Source organism: Acinonyx jubatus, chromosome A1 (assembly GCF_027475565.1).
Source record: "Acinonyx jubatus isolate Ajub_Pintada_27869175 chromosome A1, VMU_Ajub_asm_v1.0, whole genome shotgun sequence".
Classification (NCBI taxonomy): Eukaryota; Metazoa; Chordata; class Mammalia; order Carnivora; family Felidae; genus Acinonyx; species Acinonyx jubatus.
In genome coordinates this window covers 690533-712374 of record NC_069380.1, presented here as the reverse complement: position 1 = coordinate 712374, position 21842 = coordinate 690533, and the positions used below count along the sequence as shown (strand labels likewise).

Genomic DNA, 21842 nt, shown 5'->3' with positions numbered 1-21842 from the left:
TCTAATATTTTGTTGAGCATTTTTGCATCTGTAATCATCAGGAATATTGGCCTGTAATTTTCTTTTCTTGTAGTGTCCTTGTCTGGTTTTGGTATCAGGGTCATGCTGCAAATCTGATTAAGACTTCTTTTTTTTAAGTTTTAATTTTAATTCCAGTTAAGTTCCAAGAGTTTTTTGTTGATTATTTTGAATTGTCAACAATCATATCATCTGTAAACAAAGAAAATTTTAATTTCTTCCTTCCTGATCTGTAGATCTTTTACTTTCTGTTCTTGCCTTATTGCATTAGCAAGGACTTCTAGTACAATATTAAAAAGGAGTGGAGAGAGGGGAAATCTTTGTCTTGTACCTGATCTTGATGGAAAAGCTTCTATATTCTCACCATTTTGCATAATATTAGCTGTCAGTTTTTTATAGATAGCCTTTAGTTGAAGAGGTTCTCCTCTATTCATTGTTTACTGAGATTTTATTTATCTATTTATTTATTTAATTTATTTTTATTTAGATCCACGTTTTAGTTAACACATAGTGTAATAATGATTTCGGGGATAGAATTTAATGATTCATCACTTACATATAACACCCAGTGCCCTCTTTAATGCTCACCTTCCATTTTGCCCATCTTCCCACAATACCCCACCAGCAACCCTGTTTGTTTTTTGTATTTAAGAGTCTCTTATGGGGCGCCTGGGTGGCTCAGTCGGTTGAGCACCCGACTTTGGCTCAGGTCAAGATCTCACCGTCCCTGAGTTCGAGCCCCGCGTCGGGCTCTGGGCTCATGGCTCAAAGCCTGGAAACTGCTTCCGATTCTGTGTCTCCCTCTCTCTCTGCCCCTCCCCCGTTCATGCTCTGTCTCTCTCTGTCTCAAAAATAAATAAACGTTAAAAAAAATTAAAAAAAAAGTCTCTTATGGTTTGCCTCCCTCTCTGTTTTTATTTTACTTTTGCTTTCCTTCCTCTAAGTTCATCTGTTTTGTATCTTAAATTCCACATATGAGTGAAATCATACGATATTTGTGTTTCTCTGACTGACTTATTTTGCTTAGCATAACACACACTCTAGTTGCATCTGCATTGTTGCAAATGGTAAGATTTTATTCTTTCTGATTTCCAAGTAATATTCCATTGTACATGTATACCACATCTTCTTTATCCATTCATCAGTTGATGGACATTTGGGCTCTTTCAATACTTTGTTTACTGAGATTTTATAGCATGAATGAGTATTGGATCTTCTCAAATGCTTTTTCTGAATCTATTGGTATAATCATGTAATTTTTTTGTTTTTAGTTTGTTGATGTAATGGATCACATTGATAGATTTTCTAATGTTGAACCAGCCATGTGTACTTGTGATAAATCCCACTTGGTCATGTATATTGTTCTTTTTACACTTTTTTGGATTCAACTTGCTAATATTTTATTGAGGATTTTTGCATCTATGTTCCTGAGAGATATTGGTTTGTAGTTTTCTTCTCTAGTAATGTCTTTGTCTAGTTTTGGCATTAGCGTAATGCTGCCCTTAGAATGAATTAGAATGAATGGAATGAATTAGGAATTATTCCCTCTGCTTCTATACTCTGAAAGACACCATAAAGACTTGCAATAATTAGTTCCTTAAATGTTGGTAGAATTCACCAGTGAACTCGTCTGGGCCTGGTGCTTTCTGTTTTGAAGGTTATTAATTATTGATTCAATTTATTTTATAGATATAGGTCTATTCCTATTTTCCATTTCTTCTTGAGTGACTTTGGCAGATACTGTCTTTCAAGGAATAAGTCCATTTTATCTAGATTATCAAATTTGTAGGCATGGTTATTCACAGCATTGAATATATAGATCACTTTGGCGAGAATTGACATCTTCTTGTTTTGAGAGAAATTTTTTCCACTTAGATCTTTTAAGAATTCTCTCAATAATGTTTTGTAGTTTTCATTTGAGAAATCTTGCATATCTTTTAAAAAATTTATTGTTAGGTATTTGATATTTTTAATACCACTATAAATAGTATTTTAAAATTGCTTTTCTGGAGAACTTGGGTGACTCAGTTGGTTAAGTGTCCAACTTTGGGTCAGGTCATGATCTCGCAGTTCACATGGGTTTGAGCCCCGCATCAGGCTCTGTGCTAACAGCTCGGAGCCTGGAGCCTGCTTCAAATTCTGTATCTCCCTCTCTCTTTGCCCCACCCCTGCTCATGCTCTGTCTCTGTCTCTTTCTCAAAAATAAATAAACATTAAACAATTTTTTAAATTGCATTTTCCCATGATTTGTGGCTAGCAAATGGAATAATGGAATTAAAATTGATTTTTGTATTTTGATCTTCTATCCTTTGACCCTGAATCAGCTTTTGTTTGTCTTTTGTTAATTTCCTTATTTCCTTAATTTCATTTTTTCCTTTTTTCCAGGCTTTTTATTTGTTAATCTGAATACATACATATATATGCATACATTGTATTTCCTTGTGCTTAGTGTTCTTTTCTTTTAACTGATGTATAGTTGACATACAATGTTATGTTAGTTTCAGGTGAATAACAGTGACTCAGTAATTGTACACATTATACTACACTCACAATCATTCGGATGTAGTTACCATCTGTCATTATACACTGTTATTACAGTGTTATTGACTATATTCCCTATGCTGTACTTTTCTTTTTTTTTTAAATGTCTACTTATTTTGAGAGAGAGAGAGAGAGAGAGAGAGAGAGAGAGGAAGTGCACAAGCAGGGGAGGGGCAGAGAGAGGGAGAGAGAGAACCTCAAGCAGGCTCTGTGATGCAGCACTCCATCTTAGGAACCGTGAGATCCTGACCCGAGCCAAAATCAAGAGATGGATGCCTAATTGACTGAGTCAGCCAGGCGCCCCCTATGTTGTACTTTTCATCTCCATCACTATTTACGTATAACTAGAAGTTTGTACCTTTTAATTCTCTTCACCCATTTTGCCCATCTGCCGTCCCCCAACTCTTTTCCCTCTAGCAACTGCCAGTTTGTTCTCTGTCTTTATGATTATGGAAACAAAGTTTCCTTTATTTTTAAAGGATCTTTTCTGCTGGATATAGAGTTCTTAGTCTATAGGTTTTTTCTTTTAGCACTTTAAAGATATAATTCCATTTTCTGGGGCACCTGGGTGGCTCAGTCGGTTAAGTGTCCGACTTTGGCTCAGGTCATGATCTCATGGTCCATGAGTTCAAGCCCCACATCAGGCTCTGTGCTGACAACTCAGAGCCTGGAGCCTGCTTTAGATTCTGTGTGTGTGTGTGTCTGTCTCTCTGCCCTTTCCCCACTTGCACTCTGTCTCTATCTCAAAAAATGAATAAATGTAAAGATACAGTTCCATTTTCTTGTAGCTTCCATTATTTCTGATGTGAATATAAAATTCTTATCGATATTCTCTGGACTCTAATGTGTCTTTTTTCCTGTCTGCTTTAAGATTTATCTGTGGTTTTCAGCAGTTTGATTCTGGTCTACTCAAATGCGGTTCTAATTGTACTTGTTCTGCCTGAAGTTATACTGAATTTCTTGGATCTATAAGTTGATGTCTTTCAACAATTTTAGAAAAAATTCAGGTATTATTTATTCAAACATTTTTCTATCTACTTTCATTCCTTCTGAGATCCCAATTACACAAGTGTAAAACCTTTTGATACCATTTCACATGTCCTGGATTCTCTTCTTTACCTCATTCTATTTTTTTTTCTATGCTTCAGTTTGGATAATTTTTATTACCACATTATATTATTATAATTTAAGTTACCTGATGCTTTTTTCTGTTTTGCTCATTCTGCAGTTAAGCCCATCCAATGACCTTTCCATTGAAGATAATTTTATTTTCCAGTTCTAGAATTTTCATTTGATTCTTAGAGTTTCCGTCTATTTGCTGAGAGTCTCCCATTTGTTCACCCATTGTTTTCTGGTAAACCTTTACTGTATTTATAATAGCAGTTTTAAAATCCTTATCTGCTAATTCCAACATCTGGGGCACCTGGAGGTCAGCATCTATAGGCCATTTCCCCCTAGATTATAAGTCATATTTTCCTGCTTCTTTGTATGTTATTAAATTTTCATTCTATACTGTACATTGAAGGTTGTGGAGCCCCTGAAGTATGTTATCTTCTTCAAAAGAGTGTTGAGTTATGTTCTGGTGTATCCTGTAAAAGCTTTGTTTTAGGCTTTGTTAAGGGGCCAATTTTGTTTTTTCCCTGATTTATGGTCTTTTTTACCCTTTTTGGGTTTTAGTAGAAAACTTGAGATGTTTACAAGTTATTTTTTTGTTGTTAAAAATTTTTTTTAATGTTTATTTATTTTTGAGAGAGAGCGCACACACGCGAGTCGGGGAGGGGCAGAGAGAGACACACACAGAATCTGAAGCAGGCTCCAGGCTCTGAGCTGTCAGCACAGAGCCCAACACAAGGCTTGAACTCAGGAACCACAAGATCATGACCTGAGCCAAAGTGGGATGCTTAACCGACTGAGCCACGCAGGCACCCCAAGATGTTTGTCAATTCTAATTTGGTATAATTCAAACACCAAACTCTGTCTCCCCAACACCTGGCAGCAGCTGGAATCTCTGCTCTTTTTCTCTCCAGCTGTTGCTTTTTTTCTGGATTCCTTGAAGTCACGTGTATGTACAGGTTAGGGGAGAGCCAACAATCTGAGGGAATCTGTATGCAGATTTCAGAGCTCTGGGCTCTGTGGCTTCTTCTTTTTTAGGAGTTTCACCCTTACTTTCCGGCCACTCTGGCAGCCTTGAACTCTAACTCTTATGTCATTATCCCATTAAGACTTTCCATTTCAGTTCTAACCTCTCATGTGCCTCATGAACTAAGAAGTACATTTGGGTGAATAGTTGAGTAAATGTAAAACTCACCTCATTTTCTTCCTTTTTTCAGGGATTTTGATCCTTCCAGTTTCTGCCTGTTTTTTTTTTTTATTGCATTCCAGGCCTTAAAAGAGTGGTTTTAAAATACTTTATCTGAGCTTCCTAAATTCCTTAATTTACTTCCTTACTAAATTCCTTAATTTACTTAATTTACTTATTTTCCTTACTAAATTCCTTAATGCCCCTTACCCATTTAGCCCATCCCCTCTCCCACAACCCCTCCAATAACCCTCAGTTTGTTCTCCATATTTATGAGTCTCTTCTGTTTTGTCCCCCTCCCTGTTTTTATATTATTTTTGTTTCCCTTCCCTTACGTTCATCTGTTTTGTCTCTTAAAGTCCTCATATGAGTGAAGTCATATGATTTTTGTCTTTCTCTGACTAATTTCACTTAGTGTAATACCCTCCAGTTCCTTCCACGTAGTTGCAAATGACAAGATTTCATTCTTTTTGATTGCCGAGTAATACTCCATTGTATATATATACCACATCTTCTTTATCCATTCATCCATTGATGGACATTTGGGCTCTTTCCATACTTTGGCTATTGTTGATAGTGCTGCTATAAACATGGGGGTGCATGTGTCCCTTTGGAACAGCACACCTGTATCCTGTGGATAAATGCCTAGTAGTGCAATTGCTAGGTTGTAGGGTAGTTCTATTTTTAGTTTTTTGAGGAACCTCCATACTGTTTTCCAGAGTGGCTGCACCAGCTTGCATTGCCACCAACAATGCAAAAGAGATCCTCTTCCTCTGCATCCTCGCCAATATATGTTGTTGCCTGAGTTGTCCATGTTAGCCATTCTGAGAAGGGTGAGGTGGTATCTCATTGTGGTTTCGATTTGTATTTCCCTGATGATGAGTGATGTTGAGCATTTTTTCATGTGTTGGTTTGCCATCTGGATGCCTTGTTTGGAGAAGTGTCTATTCATGTCTTTTGCCCATTTCTTCACTAGATTATTTGTTTTCTGGGTGTTGAGTTTGATAAGTTCTTTGTAGATTTTGGATACTAACCCTTTATCTGATTTTATTTTGATGAGGTCCCAGTGAGCTTACTAAATCTTACTGGTGAGAGATTTAGTCAGATTCAAGCTCCTTTACCATTCCAGGAAGTAGAATTCTCCTCATGCAAATTTTCACCTTTCCTTTTTGGTGTAGTGCAAGTCAAACAAACAAAGACCTGCTAACTCTGGAATAAGCCTGGAGTATGAAAACCCTGACTTTTTTGAGAGGATGGCAGGGTAGTTAGACACTGCTGTTCAATGAATACTGACTACTATTTAATAATGTGTTTTTATTAAAAAAAATGTCTTAACCTAAGACTGGCATTTGACCTTCAAACCACTTGCTTATCCATCCCCTTCATTATCATGACAAGAAAGAGGTCCACAGAGATTGAACTTGCTCTGGCAAAGACTGCCTAGACACTTATCAAAGCTGTTTTCTCTTCCTGGACACCAAGCTAAAGTGTATTTTCCAGCCCTCTTGTATCTGGGAGGGGCCCTGTGACTAGTTCCTGCCCCAGTTTGTCTTTCTCTTACTATCTACCAGGTAGGTAATGCCAGAGCAGTATTTTCTTCTTTCCTTTTCACTAGAGTACTTTTAAAGACACTTTTGATAATGGTAGAGCCACAATATGGACGGAGCCTGGGCCTGTAAATGAAAACTTGGAGTGGAATTTTCCTGCTGACTACTATTTGACTGTGATATGTGCAAGAAAATAATCTTTGTGTTAAGCTACTGAAATTTTGGATTTTTAAAACAGAAGTTATTGTTACTTATGCTAATTAACTTACACAGGTAATACCCTAATTAGTGGTAAAGATATGACTAGAAACTGGTCCTCTTGTTTCATTTGATGGTTAACAAATATAATTCCACTCATATGTAACTTACATAATTATCATATTAGTATACTAGTTTACAACAAAATTTACAACAGTTAAGAGCATGCCATTTAATTAATAGAAAAATGGTGACTTACCTAGAGATCTAATGCCTTTTTGTTCAAGAAAGCTGTTTAAAATATTTGTATTAAGGTTTAAAATAAATCCCAGTTCTGATGTAAGTTTCCAGAAGCCATCCTATGAAATAAAAAAGCAAATTTAAGCCACATTTTTGAAATTTAATCACATACGTAAGAATTTATGTAATAAATAATGTTTCCAATTATTTAAATTCAGTTTATTAAGACATTTCTAAAATTTGTATTGTAAAAAATTTTTATTATAATTTTTATTATTTTTAAAATCAAAGTTCTTCAGGGGCGCCTGGGTGGCTCAGTCAGTTAAGCGTCTGACTTTGGCTCAGGTCATAATCTCACAGTTCGTGGGGTTGAGCCCTGTGCTGACAGCTCCAAGAAGGGAGACTGCTTTGGATTCTGTGTCTCCCTCTCTCTCTGCCCCTTCCCTGCTCTGTCTGTCTTTGTCTCTCAACAATAAATAAAATATTAAAAAATGAAAAAAAAGTTTAAGTCAAAGTTCTTCATACACTAGTGACATAGTATTGTTAGGAATCTCAAAAACACTATGGACAATATGTATCAGATGGCACTTATAAAAAGTCTGGAAAGAGACTCATGTGCAGGCATTTTAAAAAATGGTGTTATGAATTTTTTCTTCTAGTAATGCTTTGAACCAATGTTTCTCAAACTTTTAAGTAGCATGATTCCTTTTGTTCAATATTAAAAATGTGCCTTTATGAAGTCCAAAATATGAAAATGACAAATTTTTACTAAATATAAAATAGTTACGGTGAATATGCTCTTTAAAATGACCTTACTGTCCCCTGCCCACCCCAGCTAAGTCTCTACTTGAAAAAAAAATTTTTTTTAATGTTTATTCATTTTTGAGAGAGCCAGATAGACCATGAGCAGGGAAGGGGCAGAGAGAGAGGGTGACACAAAATCTAAAACAGGCTCTAGGCTCTGAGCTGTCAGCACAGAGCCTGACGCAGGGCTCGAACTCATGAGCCATGAGATCACGAACTCGGCTGAAGTCAGACGCTTAACCAACTGAGCCACCCAAACATCCCTAAGTCTCTACTTTTAAGGCTGATGTTTATTACATATTACGAGGCGGTCGTAAGCCTGAACATGGGGCTATTGACCTTAAAGTATATCAACTTCAGATCCCAGAGGAGCTAATACAGAAAGCAGAAAGGTGGATGAGGTCATAGGCAGGTACACAGACTCTATGGCAATAATTTGAAAAATAACAGCAGTGGTATGTGCCAACTAGTATTAAACTAGTCCTAGGTGCTTAGATTTAAGAAAAACAATCTTTTTAGCCACTTCCTATGGAGAGACTATTACTATACCCACCTTGCAGATGAGATCACTGAGGTACAGAGAGGTTAAGCAACTTGTCCACAGTCAGACAACTAACAAGCAGCAGAGGCACCATGTAAGCTCTACTAGTCTGGCTCCAGGGCCCAGAGACAGCAGCATCTGCTGTACTGCTTCCTACACTACTTTCATGGACACTCTTCCAGGTAAAAAAAAAAAAAAAAAGCTGGACAGCTGTTATGATCATGTTTAAACCTCAAAACTACTCTATGAGGCAGACACTATTATTATCCCCAGTATATGGATGAAGAAACTGAGACTCAGAAAGGTTATCCGACTTGCCTCAAATCACAAAGTACTAACCGCGGCTCAAATTTAGTCTTACACTAAATCAAGTTGCGTTTCCACTTTACTAAACTACTTTACATTAAAACAAATAATTACAGATATGAGGCTGGGTCTTAGTACCAGCGCAGGAACTAAGTTTACTTAGTGTTTATTAGCTTCACAAATGGAATGATAAGCTCTAACACAGTCTTACATGTTGAGTGATATTCCTAAGACCATATGTGAAAACAATTAGAGTATACTTACAGCTCTCGTCCTCTACGTCAAAGTGGGAAATTTACATAATTGCAATTCACCTGTTCTAGAACCTAGGAAATCAAGGTCTTACCCCATGACCCGTTCAGGGATGATTAACTTTCAACTGAGGAATATTAACATTCACTTGCATGATATTCTAGCCTAACAGTTAAAACTAGATAGATAAATACCATTATCAAGCACACTGTATTTATTGTTGACTTTTTTTTGGAAAATTTTTCTCAATGGAAGAAGCAGTGTATTGATTTACATTCTGCCACAAGTCACTTACCTCACTGTTGTGCTGATAAACGACCAGGTACTTTGAATAGCTCTGCTCTAAACTATGAAGCTAATTAACCACAGACTTAAGGAGAAATAAGACTAATACCTCAGTTTGTAGACTGAAGAGTTTGGTCCAAGGCACAAAATTCATCCAGCTTTGTTCATCTTTTTGTGCCTGAAAGCTTGCAGTAAAGGCACTTCCTGTTAGAACAGATTTTGCCAAACGACGTTTCTGAAATCTTGGTGTTTCAACATTTTTTGTTTCAGAAAAATGCCCATTACTTGAAGTAGATGATGAAATTATGGCACAAACATTTGCTGAAGAAGCCTCCAATTCTGTGTTAGCAAACAGATCTATCTGTGGCTTGTAAGCGGTGCTCAAATGAACTGAGGAATTTTGAAAATAAAGAGGAGAACCAGAAGGGTAATGAAAGTCAAACTCTCTGGATAGACCAGAGGAAGGAACTCTAGGAGGAGAGAAAAAAGTATTCGGCTGTGGGGGAGAGTCCAACTCAAGAGAATTGCTAGCACAATTGTCAGTCTTATGACCTTGATAACTGTCACGTAGATCAACCTGTCCAAAGTTACATGAGTCACCTGAATAAGGAACACAAGCAAAGGAGCTCAAAGGCAGGAGAGACAGTCTGAAAGCGGTAGATGACTCAAGGGAAGAATCACTACAACTGTCAGTTTGAAGGTCTTGGTCATTCTCAGATGGACCAGACTGTTCAGAACTAGCAGGAGAAGCAAGACAAACCTTTGAACGATGTAAGTGGGAAGGACAGTGGAAACGAGAACCAATTACGGGCTCAACTTCCAAACAGGCTAACCTATGGGCAGCAGAAATACTGCAAGCACCCTCTTTTAGGAAAGGGTCACTTCTATATAATGGTTCAGTTCCTGTTTGCTTAAATGAATCCATCTGACTTATATCCGATGGCATTTCCACATCTTCACGTGCGAAATTGAGTGTTAAAGATTTTTCTGATAGTGGGGAACTGAAGCAACCCTTTTCAAAATCTTCAAAATCTTCCAGCTTAGGTGATCCAAGTTTTCTGTTAGTCAAATGATGTCGCAGCTCTTCATTCCGTGTAGAGAATGCTGAAAGAGGCTGCCCAAAAGGGAAAAATGTAAGGGAAAACACAGAATAAAATGAACATCCTTCCTAGTAGTTGACTTCCAAGCAGACAAGCAGCTGCTTATCCCACAGCATTGAAAAGAGGAGATATTCAAGATAATTTAAGTACAATGTCCTTGTTTTGTAGATACAGAGTCTGAGATCTGGAGAGAACAGCAACAATAAATACATCAAATATCTTAGTTTCTCTTTGTTCTTAGCATCTTGGAATTTCAATATCCCTCATTTTATACAAGAGGAAACTGAGGACCAAAGAAGTGTCTTGTACAAGATTTTATAATAGCAGTATCATAATGTGTAAATTAGCCCTAAAATAAGCTGATAATTTGAAATAAATTATTCTAGTCTTTTATACTGCTTTACAGCAATATTAGGAAACTGAGAAAACTGACAAAAATTTCGAAAGCTTTAAAGTAACTAAATGAATATATTTTTACACTAGACTTTGAATAACATGGAAAACAAAAGGGAATTAAGGATGCTATGTTACTACTATTATTTGAATGTTAAAGAGTCATTCCTAAAAAGTTGCATGTAAGTAAAATCTAGTTTTATATGAATTACAAGTTTGAGATATTTTGGAAATAATTAGCCTGGCAGCACCTGGCTGGCTCAGGTGTAGAGCATGTGACTCTTTTTTTTTTTAAGTGTATTTATTTATTTTGAGAGAGAGAGGGAGACAGGGAGAGAGAGAGAGTGTGTGTGCATGAGCAGGGGAGGGAGAGAGGGAGGGAGAAAGGGAGAGGGAGAGGGAGAGAGAGAATCCCAAGTAGGCTCCATACTGTCAGTGTAGAGCCCTACACGGGGCTGGAACTCACAAACAGTGAGATCATGACCTGAACCAAAATCAAGAGTCAGACGCTTAACTGACTGAGCCACTCAGGCACCCCAAGCATGTGCCTTTTGATCTCGGGGATGTAAATTTGAGCCCCATATTGGGTTTGGAGATTACTTAAAAATAAAATCTTAAAAAAAATAATTAGCTTGTCATTTTACCAATGTAAAAGAGCTATTTTTAAAAAAGAGTAGTCCTTTCCCAAAGAATTTCCACAACGGTTATGCAATTTTGTACTCCCACCAGCAGTGTGTGGGAGTTACGGTTGTTCCACATCCTCACTACGTCTAGTACTGTCAGTCCCTTTTAGGCCATGCTGGTGGGTATGTAAAGGTATTTCCCTGTGATTCCAACTTGCATATTCTGATGTACAGCATCTTTTCATGTGCTTGTTTGCCATCTATATACCTTCTCTGGTGAAGTGTCTGTTCAAATCCGTTCATTATTTTATTGGATTTTCTTATTATTGAATTTTAAGATTTCTTTCTATATTTTAGATAAGTCTTTGCCACGTATGTTTTACAAATATTTTCTCACTGTCTGTGTGGTTTCCCCTTTCATTTGCTTAAAGGGGGTCTTCTGAAGAGTAAAAGTTTGTGTGGTTTTTTTGTTTTGTTTTTTATTTACTTGAGAGAGAGTGTGTGTGTGCATGCGAGCCAGGGAGAGAGGCAGAGGGAGAGAGAGAGAGAGAGAGGGAGAGGGAGGGAGGGAGAGAGAGAGAGAGAGAGAGAGAGAGAGAGAGAGAGAGAGAGAGAGAGAATCTTAAGCAGGCTACACGCTCAGCACAGACCCTGACGTGGGGCTTGATCCCGTAACCCTGGGTTCATGACCTGGACAGAAATCAAGAGTTAGACATTCAACTGATAGAGTCACCCAGGCAACCCAAAGAGCAAAAGTTTTGATTCTAGTGAAGTCCAATTCACCAATTTTTTACAGACTTTTTTTTTAATTTAAGAAAACTTGGGGTGCCTGGGTGGCTCAGTTGGCTAAGTGTCTGACTCTTGGTTTTGACTCAGGTCATAATTTCACAGTTCGTGGGATCAAGCCCTGCATCAGGCTCTGTGCTGACGGCATGGAGCCTGCTTGGGACTGTCTCTCTCCCTCTCTATCTGCCCCCACCCTGGTCATGCTCCCTCTCTCTCAAAGCAAACAAACAAACAAACAAACAAACAACCCTAAAAGAATTAAGAAGCCTTTGTCCAACCCAAATTTACTAACATTTTTTCCTACTTTTTCTTCTAGATATTCTAGCACTGTTCAGTTGTTACATTCAAGTCTGCAATCCAGTCAATTTTTGCACAGTGTGAGCTGAGGGCAGAGGTTCATTTTTGTCTCATATATGGCTATCCAATTGTTCCAGAAACATTTGTTGGAAAAATCACCCTTTCCCATTGAATTACCTTGACACCTTCGTAGAAAATCAGTTGACCTTATATATGTGGGTATATTTCTAGACTCTCTACTCTGTTCCAACTGTTACATGTTCCAGTGATGTTCCCATGGTACAGATGTCTATTTTACACCAATATCACACTCTCCTAATTACTGTAGCCTTATAAAATAGTAGTCTTGAAATCAGATAGTGTAAGGCCTCCAGCATTTTCTTCCTTTTCAAAGTTGTTTTGGCTAGCCGAGATCTGTTACCCTTACATAAAACGTTTGAAATTAGTGTGTCAGTTTCTTTTTTTTTTTTTCAGTGCCATTAACTTTATTTTTTATCTTTTGAAATTAGTGTTTTTTCTTTTAATTTAAATCCAAGTTAGTAAACATATAATGTAACAATAACTTCAAGAATAGAATTTAGTAATTTGTCACTTACATATAACACCCAGTGCTCATCCCAACAAGTGTTCTCCTTAATGCCCCTTGCCCATTTAGCCCTTCCCTCCAACCCAACACCCGCCAGCAACCCTCAGTTTGTTCTCTGTATTTAAGAGTCTCTTATGGTTTGTCTCCATCTCTGTTTTTATCTTATTTTTGCTTCTCTTCCATTATATTCATCTGTTTTGTATCTTAAATTCCACATATGAGTGAAATCATATATTTGTCTTTCTCTGATTTATTTCACTTAGCATAATACACTCTAGTCCCATCCACACTGTTGCAAATGGCAAGATTTCATTCTTTTCGATCACTGAGTACTATTTCATTATATATATATATATATATATATATATATATATATATATATATATATATATATAAATGTATGTATACACACACACATAGTACACACACACACACACACACACACACACACCCCACATCTTCTTTATCCATTCATCAGCCGATGGACATTTGGGCTCTTTCCATACTTTGGCTATTGTCGACAGTGCTGCTATAAACATTGGGGTGCATGTGCCCCTTTGAATCAGCATTTTTGTATCCTTTGGGAAAATACTTAGTAGCACAATTGCTGGGTCATAGGGTAGTTCTATTCTTAATGTTTTGAGGAACCTCCCTACTGTTTTAAGAGTGGCCGCACCACTTTGCATTCCCACCATCAGTGAAAAAGGGTTCCTCTTTCTCTGCATCCTTGCCAACCTCTGTTGTTGCCTGAGGTGTTAATTTTAGCCATTCTGACAGGTGTGAGGTGGTAGCTCATTGTGGTTTTAATTTGTACTTCCCTGATGATGAGTGACATTGAGCATCTTTCATGTGTCGGTTGGCCATCTGGATCTTCTTTGGAAAAGTGTCTCTTCATGTCTTTTCCCCACTTCTTCACTGGATTAGTTGTTTTTTGGGGTGTTGAGTTTGATAAGTTCTTTATAGATTTTGGATCCAAATCCAAATCCAATCCAATCCAAATCCAATCCGATATGTCATTTGCAAACATCTTTTCCCATTCTGTTGGTTGCCTTTTAGTTTTGCTGATTGTTTCCTTTGCTGTGCAGAAGCTTCTTATTTTGAGAGATCCCCATGGTTCATTTTTGTTTTTGTTTCCCTTGACTCCAGAGACATCTCAAGTTAAGGAATTGCTGTGGCCAAGGTCAAAGAGGTAGTTGACTGTTTTATCCTCTAGGATTTTGATGGTTTCCTGTCTTACAAATGGGTCTTTCATCCATTTTGAGTTTATTTTCGTGTATGGTGTTAAGAAAGTGGCCCAGGTTCATTCTTCTGCATGTCACTGTCCAGTTTCCCCAACACCGTGTGTTGAAGAGACTTTTATCCATTGGATATTCTTTCCTGCTTTGTCAAAGATTAGTTGGCCATACGTTTGTGGGTCCATTTCTGGGTTCTCTATTCTGTTCCATTGATCTATGTGTCTGTTCTTGTGCCAGTACCATACTGTCTTGATGATTACAGCTTTGTAATACATCTTGAAGTTTGGAATTGTGATGCCTCCAGCTTTGGTTTTCTTTTTCGGGATTGCTTTGGCTATTTGGGGTCCTTTCCAGTTATATACAAATTTCAGGATTGTTTGTTCTAGCTCTGTGAAGAATGCTGGTGTTATTTTGATAGGGATTGCATTGAATATGTAGATTGCTTAGGGTAGTATCGACATTTTAACAATATTTGTTCTTCCTATCCAGGAGCATGGAATGTTTTCCCATTTGTTTGTGTCTTCTTCAATTTCTCTCATAAGCTTTCTATAGTTTTCAGCATACAGATCTTATACCAATTTGGTTAGGTTTATTCCTAGGTATTTTATGGGTTTTGGTGCAATTGTAAATGGGATTGCTTCCTCGATTTCTCTTTCTGTTGCTTCATTATTGGTGTATAGAAATGCAACCAGTTTCTATACATAGATTTTATATCCTGTGACTTTGCTGAATTCCTATATCAGTTCTAGCAGTTTTTTGGTGGAGTCTTTTAGGTTTTCCACATAGAATATCAGGCCACCTATGAAGAATTAAAGTTTGCCTTCCTCCTTGCTGATTTGGATGCTTTTTATTTCTTTGTGTTGTCTGATTGCTGAGGCTAGGACTTCCAACACTATGTTGAATAACAGTGGTAAGAGTGGACATCCTTGTATTCCTGACCTTGTGTTCCTTAAAGCCCTCAATTTTTCCCCATTGAGGATAATATTAGCATTGGGTCTTTCATATATGGCTTTTATAATCTCAAGGTGTGATCCTCCTATCCCTACTTTCTTGAGGGTTTTTTTTTTAATCAAGAAAGGCTGTTGTATTTTGTCAAACACTTTCTCTGCATCTGTTGAGAGGACCATATGGTTCTTGTCCTTTCTTTTATTGATGAGATGTATCACATTGATTGTTTTGTGGATGTTGAACCAGTCCTGCATCCCAGGTACAAATCCCACCTGGTCGTGGTGAATAATTCTTTTAATGTATTATTTGATCCGGTTGGCTAGTATCTTGTTGAGGATTTTTGCATCCGTGTTCATTAGGAAAATTGGTCTGTAGTTCTTTTTAGTGGGGTCTTTGTCTAGTTTTGGAATCAATGTAATGCTGGCCTCATAGAGTGAGCTTGGAAGTTTTCCTTCCATTTCTGTTTTGGAACAGCTTCAAAATAATAGGTGTTAACTCTTTTTAAAATGTTTGGTGGTAGAATTCCCCTGGAAATCCACCCAGCCCTGTACTCTTGTTTGTTGGGAGATTTTTGATTACTGAGTCAATTTTTTTTTTTTACTGGTTATGGAGTGTGTCAATTTCTAAACAAAAAAACTTGCTGGGACTTTGATTTGTATTGAATTGAATCTATATATCAATCTGAGGAGAATCAATATCTTAACAATATGGAATCATCTGATTCAAGAACATCTGTTTAGGTCTTTTTCAACTGCAATTTTCTCAGCAATTTTTTAACTTTCAATGTATAGGTCCTGCTTATATTTTGTCAAATTTGATTCTATGTATTTTGTATTTTCTATGGTATTATAAGTGCTATTGTTTTTTAAATTTCAGTTTCTGCTTATTACTAGTATACAGAAATCCAGTTGGTTTCTTACATTGACCTTGCATCCTGTAACTTTGCCAAACTCACTTATTAGTGCCACTAATCTTTCTATAGAGTCTTTAAGAGGTTCTACATATACAATTAGGTTCTTATGAGTAAAGAAAGTTTTGATTCTTTCCAACCTGTATGCTTTTTATATATTTTTTCTTGCCTTAGGTACCAGCTAGAATATTCTGTACAATGTTGAACAGAAGTGGTAAGGTCAGACATCCTTGCCTTGTACCCACCCTGAGGGGAAAACCATTCAGTATTTTACCATTAAATATGACATTAACTTTAAGTTCTTCATTTGTGCCCTTCATCAAACGAGGGATTTCCCTTTCCTAGTAGCCTAAAAGCTTCTTGTTATTTTTTTTTTCCTTTTTTAATTGTTGTAGGCTGTCTCTGTGCTGAGAATCAGCCTGAAGTAAACTTAATGCCTTCGTAGGTCTTTTCTGAGCTTTTCGTTGGTTTTGTGCAGACACTTTTTAATTATTCCCATATATGCAGTTGTTTTTGAATGTCCTGGTGTTCAGTGTCTGGCTCCCAAAAAGGGAAGAGCAAAAAATGAGCAGGGGGAGTAAAGCTGCAGGCTCTTTAAATCCCCTGGAAGTCACTTCAGCCAGAGGGCAGCGGGCTTGCAACAACCGGAGAGCTGCCTCAGAGGCCACCTACCTCTGTGTCTGTGAGGCGGGCTGCAGTCACCCCCCAACCCTGCCACTGCCCATCTCTTCTGTGGCAGCTACAATTTCTCTTTGATCTAGGAGGAACTATGTGACCAGAGAAGTAAACTCAGAAAAAACGTGGAAACAGGATTTTCAGAAGTTATTCTTCCCCTTTCCTTTCTTTAAAGACAACTAGAAGATGAAACAAAACAAAAATTCTGCATGCAGGATTTGAGGAAACATCTATGGTTTTGTTGTTGCTCTGTTGTCATTTACCATCTCAAAACATGGTTTTATGAGCAAAGCAAGCAAATGATATCTGATGTGTTTTTATATTCTTAACTGACATAATAACTTCAAAATGGATCGAGGAAAATGAATGTTGCATATTTTCCCAAAATTCCTCTCAAATTTTTTCGTTAGATTCTGAATTCCAAAATTTTGGCTTTTTTTTTTTTAACCAACCTAGACACCTAAGGGTCTAATAGCACTGTTATGTTCCTTTGGTTTTGCATATGCCTTCCACTTTCTATGCAAGTCACATTTCTCAACTTCTGTTTCTGGCTGCAAAGGCCACAGTATAAAGCACTATTAGCTTTAAGAATTATTCGTGGTGGATTTAGATTACTATATAGGACTTTTATCACTACTTTCATGATGAACCTATCAATTACTTAGAATAAATAACTTTAGTTTCCTGTATGGCAGTTTATTTGTCTATGAATGAAGCCAAATCACAGTTGTTCTCCTTTGGGACTCTATAAATACATTTATATATGGTGGCTTTCTCAGTCACATAACAGCTTTTCTATAAATGCGCAAATGTTTTCCATTATGAGGGAGACAACAGTTTCTGCATATACAAGCAATAGGGTGCTATTTTAGCAAAGGGTTCCCCTCACCATCATTAAAATATGAAAACACAATATCGACTTATTTGGTAATTAACATTTACCTGTACCACACTGGCATCTGGTTGCTCCTCCTGCCAGCTCATGTATGGCAGGAAATCTACATCCTCTTTGGCAATAAGTTCCATAATATTTGGAATATTAGGAGAAGGTGCCTCCTTACCATCCTATATTGAATCACAATTAGGTAGAAATAAAACAGACATTATCAAATCAAATGATTACTATGTATTCTAAAGCCTGGTGAATCCTTAGCGCGTTTGGGTGTCAGATTGGGTGTCTTGGGCCACAAGAGGGAGAGAGAGAGAGAGGCACACGCTTAGCTTTCCTCTTTATTGAGCTGGGTGCCGTGTACAAAGTGCCTTCTGTGGGTTCTCCTCTTAAATTTATGAAAGAGAAAGGGCCTCTCACGGGAGGGGAAGCTCAAGCCCTTTCTACTTTTTGAGGGTCTCGCATTAATAAAAGATGAGAAATACCAAAATGTAACAAAATTGTAGTATATCTCAGAAGTACACACATAACTAATAATTATAACATTAAAAATAATAGTACACGTGACTCATTTAGAGAGATTATCACAAACGCTAACTGTGAGGCCCTTCATGAATGCAAGGCCCTGCTTTGATGGTCCTCCCTGCCCTCTTCCCCTGCTCTTTGTGAGTCATGAATGTGGATACTGTCAGTGATAGAGCAAGAGAAATTTTCTTAATATGCAAATACAAATGAAATAGCCATGAATTAACAACAATACATACCCTTTTCTCAACTGCCACAAAGCTTGTAAATTGTGTTATGAGAGAGTTTTCTTTACTGAGTTTAATAATCAGAGATTTTAACATTTGCTTCTTCATCTAGGATAGAATCAAACAAGTGTAGTCACATTTCACTTTATTTTTCACTAGTTAGCCATGTATGACCAATAAAACAAGTGTTAAATAATCTAACAAGGCATTTTTTTCTATAAAATAAAGCATTTTACAATTAGCATTTCAAGTTAAATTGAGTCAATGGCCCTGTGTGAATGTCTTGAGTAGGGGACTCTGCAAAATAAGATCAAGTGACTGGCTAAGTCATAGAAAAAATAATTCATATTTACATAGCTCTTTACGGTTAACAAAGAACTCTCATCCTCAAGTGTGGTGAGCTTCTGCATTCTTTTACAGACAGTCCACGCCTCCCATTTTAAAGATGGGGAGTCCAAGGTGTGGAGAGGTGGAGGGACCTGTTCAGGAGTATTTGGTGGCAGGGCTGGTCAGCTGCCCCTAGGGGAAAGAAGGCCTAAAGTAAAGCAGAACACAGGCTGCTAATCCAAGGGCAGCAAGGGAGAACAGTGAAAACACAAGGCCCTCTATCACTGGCTGACTGCATTCACAGGCAGGCATGGCACTCTGGTGCCTTCTTTCTGGGAGGGCACTGGGTATGACTGCTCCTAAGCTCATTTAAGTTCACAGCTCCAGAGGCACCAGGCCATTGGTGGGCTGGCTGAGTGGGACCCCCTGCCAAGGGCCGCATCGGCTCAGTGAAGAAGGAGCAGGGCAGGCTCTGGCTCCACTGTCTGTCTTTAGACTGCTCACCTACCTGCCCTGCACCTGGGCTGCTTCATCACTACGATGAGACTACCAGCGCCTACAATGTATGAAATCTAAGGTGACATTTATGACAGGCACTCAGTGACTGTCCTCTGAGCCCTCTTCTGGTCTCTTTCTGATGAGTAAAATGGTCATAGAATTCTCAGGAAACCAATGACATCTGCTCTTTCATTGATCCATTTAACGAACATGTACTGAGCACCGTAGGTGCAGAATATACAGACACAACAATGAATTCCCACCCCCCCCCACATGCTTCTCCACCCAGCTATCCTCACTTTACGTTTCCATGGATAAAATCAATTTAAGAAGCATCAAGAACAAGGGAAAGAGCGAACCTCATGATTCGTTTCATTTTCATGGAGAATGCCATCTTCATAGTCTCGGATCAGAGCTCGCGCTGTCAGCTTGTGTATCATCTGTGTTGAAGCAGCAAAGGGGAAAAAAAGATTCAAGTGGCTTCTAACTGAAGTCTTACTTAGAAAACCACTTTTAACTTGAGGTATAACAGTACATACAAAAAATTCACCCCTTTTAAAAGTGTCCAGTTTGGTGAGCTGTAACGAATGTATACAGTTGTGATGACCACACTGAAATAAAGATTCAGAACAGTTCTTCACTTTCAAAAGTTCCTCATGCCCCTGGCTGTCACCTCTAGCCCCTGGCACCCACTCATCTGTTTTCTGTCCCTACAGTTTTGCCTTTTCTGTGAAAGGGTATTTTGCCACTTCAGTTTATCTCAAAAACCGTAAGCTGTTCTTCTGTAGGATGAGTCAGCCTAGTGCTGCGATGCCCCACCGTGAATGTGACCTCCACTCGGAAGGGCAGGGGCAGCAAAATGTGCCCTGGGAAGTGTGGGGTAAAGGATCGCCTCCCTTTCTCTCCAACGAAGAAACACAACTGATCTTAAATGGCAATGTCTCATTTCCATAATAATTCCAACTCTTGTAATTTTGTTATCAGTAGGGCCACAGCTCACAGAGACAGTACCACTATAAAAACTGCAATTTCATGGAGAATGACCTCTTCCCAGGCAAAATCGTTTGACTTAATTTCCTCCTTAGATTCAATTTTTAAACCAATATGGAGATTCCCTAAACTTCTATACACACATCACGTGCAAATAATAAGTTATAATTATTGATTTGGGGTAAAAAAGCAAGTCATATTTTATTCGAAAAACAGAAAACAAAAATCTGCAATGTCTGGGAAATAGTTTATCTGCTTATGCAAATACTTCTATGAATAGCAAACTGCACATATAATATACATAGGTGAGGGATTTTCCAGGTCTGACTATAGTAGATCAAGTACTAATGCAAATACTACAAACTTTTCAGTGATAATTCATTTGCTTTTAATCCAAAAGTAGAAAAAACAAACACACTCTCAATATATGTTTACTCTTGGCCTAGGACTATTATACCGGTAATACGAGATAACATGGGTGGATCGTGGCACTTAACTTTTATTGAGTCATGGACACATTCGAGAACCTCCCCTAAAAACTGTTCACGTATAAAATACCAAGTTTCATTGCAGTTATTCATAGCCACTGATGCTCATGTGGATACACAAGACTCAAGAACCCCAGAAGAAGAAGTACTGTGTTAGAAACTGAATGCAAGTGTCCTCATTTGTACGGATAACAATCCTCCACATTATATTGTGTACTGAAGTGTCAACACAGAGAAACAGGAGCAACAAAGGAAGTACAGGGAGCATTATACAAGAAAATATTAAATGATGACAACTTTCAAACAGTGAGTTCTAGTTCAAGTTTTGAATCTTACAGTTCCAGTTGTCTTCTGAAGTTCAGTAGTTGATACCATTGTAGAAAATTCTTTCTCTTGAATTAATGCACACAGAGTTGCCTGAAACGGGGTGGGGGTGGGAAGGAAATCCCTTATTAGCTTTTTCACTCCACAGTGTCTTCGTTAGTTTCACAGTGATTTTCTCTCTCCTTTCAATGGAGGTTAAAAGGCTCCCCGATGTCCCTAGGTAACTACCCATTATGTTTGCAGAAGCAGAAAAATTTGCCAGCATATTATGATCTGGGGGGGGGAGGAGAGGAAAGAAAAGAGAAAGAAAAGAAAAATAGAACTCTTGGCAACATACATTGTTCTTCCCACACTAAAACCAGCCATGTGCTTCCTCACCTGTGTGCAATGAGGAATAAATCCGTAGACAAGGAGTCGATGGTTGAGGAACAAGGACTGCACCTGGGCTGGGGCCTGCAGGGGTTCAGGTGCATCTGCACTTAGCTGCTGCCACTTGACGGAGACAGAGTGACAACTTGGAGAATGCAACCGGGTCATCTGGTCTTCTATCTATTTATAAGAAAGGAATTATTTCTCTTTCAATGTTACACCCAGAAAATAGTGACTTAACACTGAGAATAATTTTACATTCTATCTTTCAGGATTTGTAGCTCTCTGCTTTTTTTTTTTTTTTTTTCTTTTCCTCCTTCCTGCTCAGGGTACTTTTTCAAAAAGATTTTAAATAGAATTCTTTTTAAAAAATTTTTTTCTAATTTTTATTTATTTTTGAGACAGAGAGAGACAGAGCATGAATGGGGGAGGGGCAGAGAGAGAGGGAGACACAGAATCTGAAACAGTCTCCAGGCTCTGAGCTGTCAGTACAGAGCCCGATGTGGGGCTCAAACTCACGGACCGTGAGATCACGACCTGAGCTGAAGTTGGACGCTCAACCGACTGAGCCACCCAGGCGCCCCTTAAATAGAGTTCTTAATAGCATTAGCACATAATTTA

At 38.1% G+C, this 21842-nt stretch overlaps 1 protein-coding gene across 3 annotated transcripts in view; it reads right to left on the bottom strand.

Annotated features, from left to right (window-relative positions):
• The window catches only part of PARP4 (poly(ADP-ribose) polymerase family member 4), a 116443-nt gene that overhangs the window by 18285 nt on the left and 76316 nt on the right, over positions 1-21842 (bottom strand). For all 3 annotated transcript variants that reach the window (XM_053203715.1, XM_027064474.2, XM_053203737.1), the window contains 7 exons: positions 21231-21401; positions 20865-20945; positions 19410-19490; positions 18238-18333; positions 17527-17649; positions 9141-10145; positions 6863-6962 (listed from right to left, as the gene is read on the bottom strand). In XM_053203715.1, the coding sequence (XP_053059690.1) occupies positions 6863-6962; positions 9141-10145; positions 17527-17649; positions 18238-18333; positions 19410-19490; positions 20865-20945; positions 21231-21401 (1657 nt within the window). The remainder of the gene's footprint in view (positions 1-6862; positions 6963-9140; positions 10146-17526; positions 17650-18237; positions 18334-19409; positions 19491-20864; positions 20946-21230; positions 21402-21842) is intronic.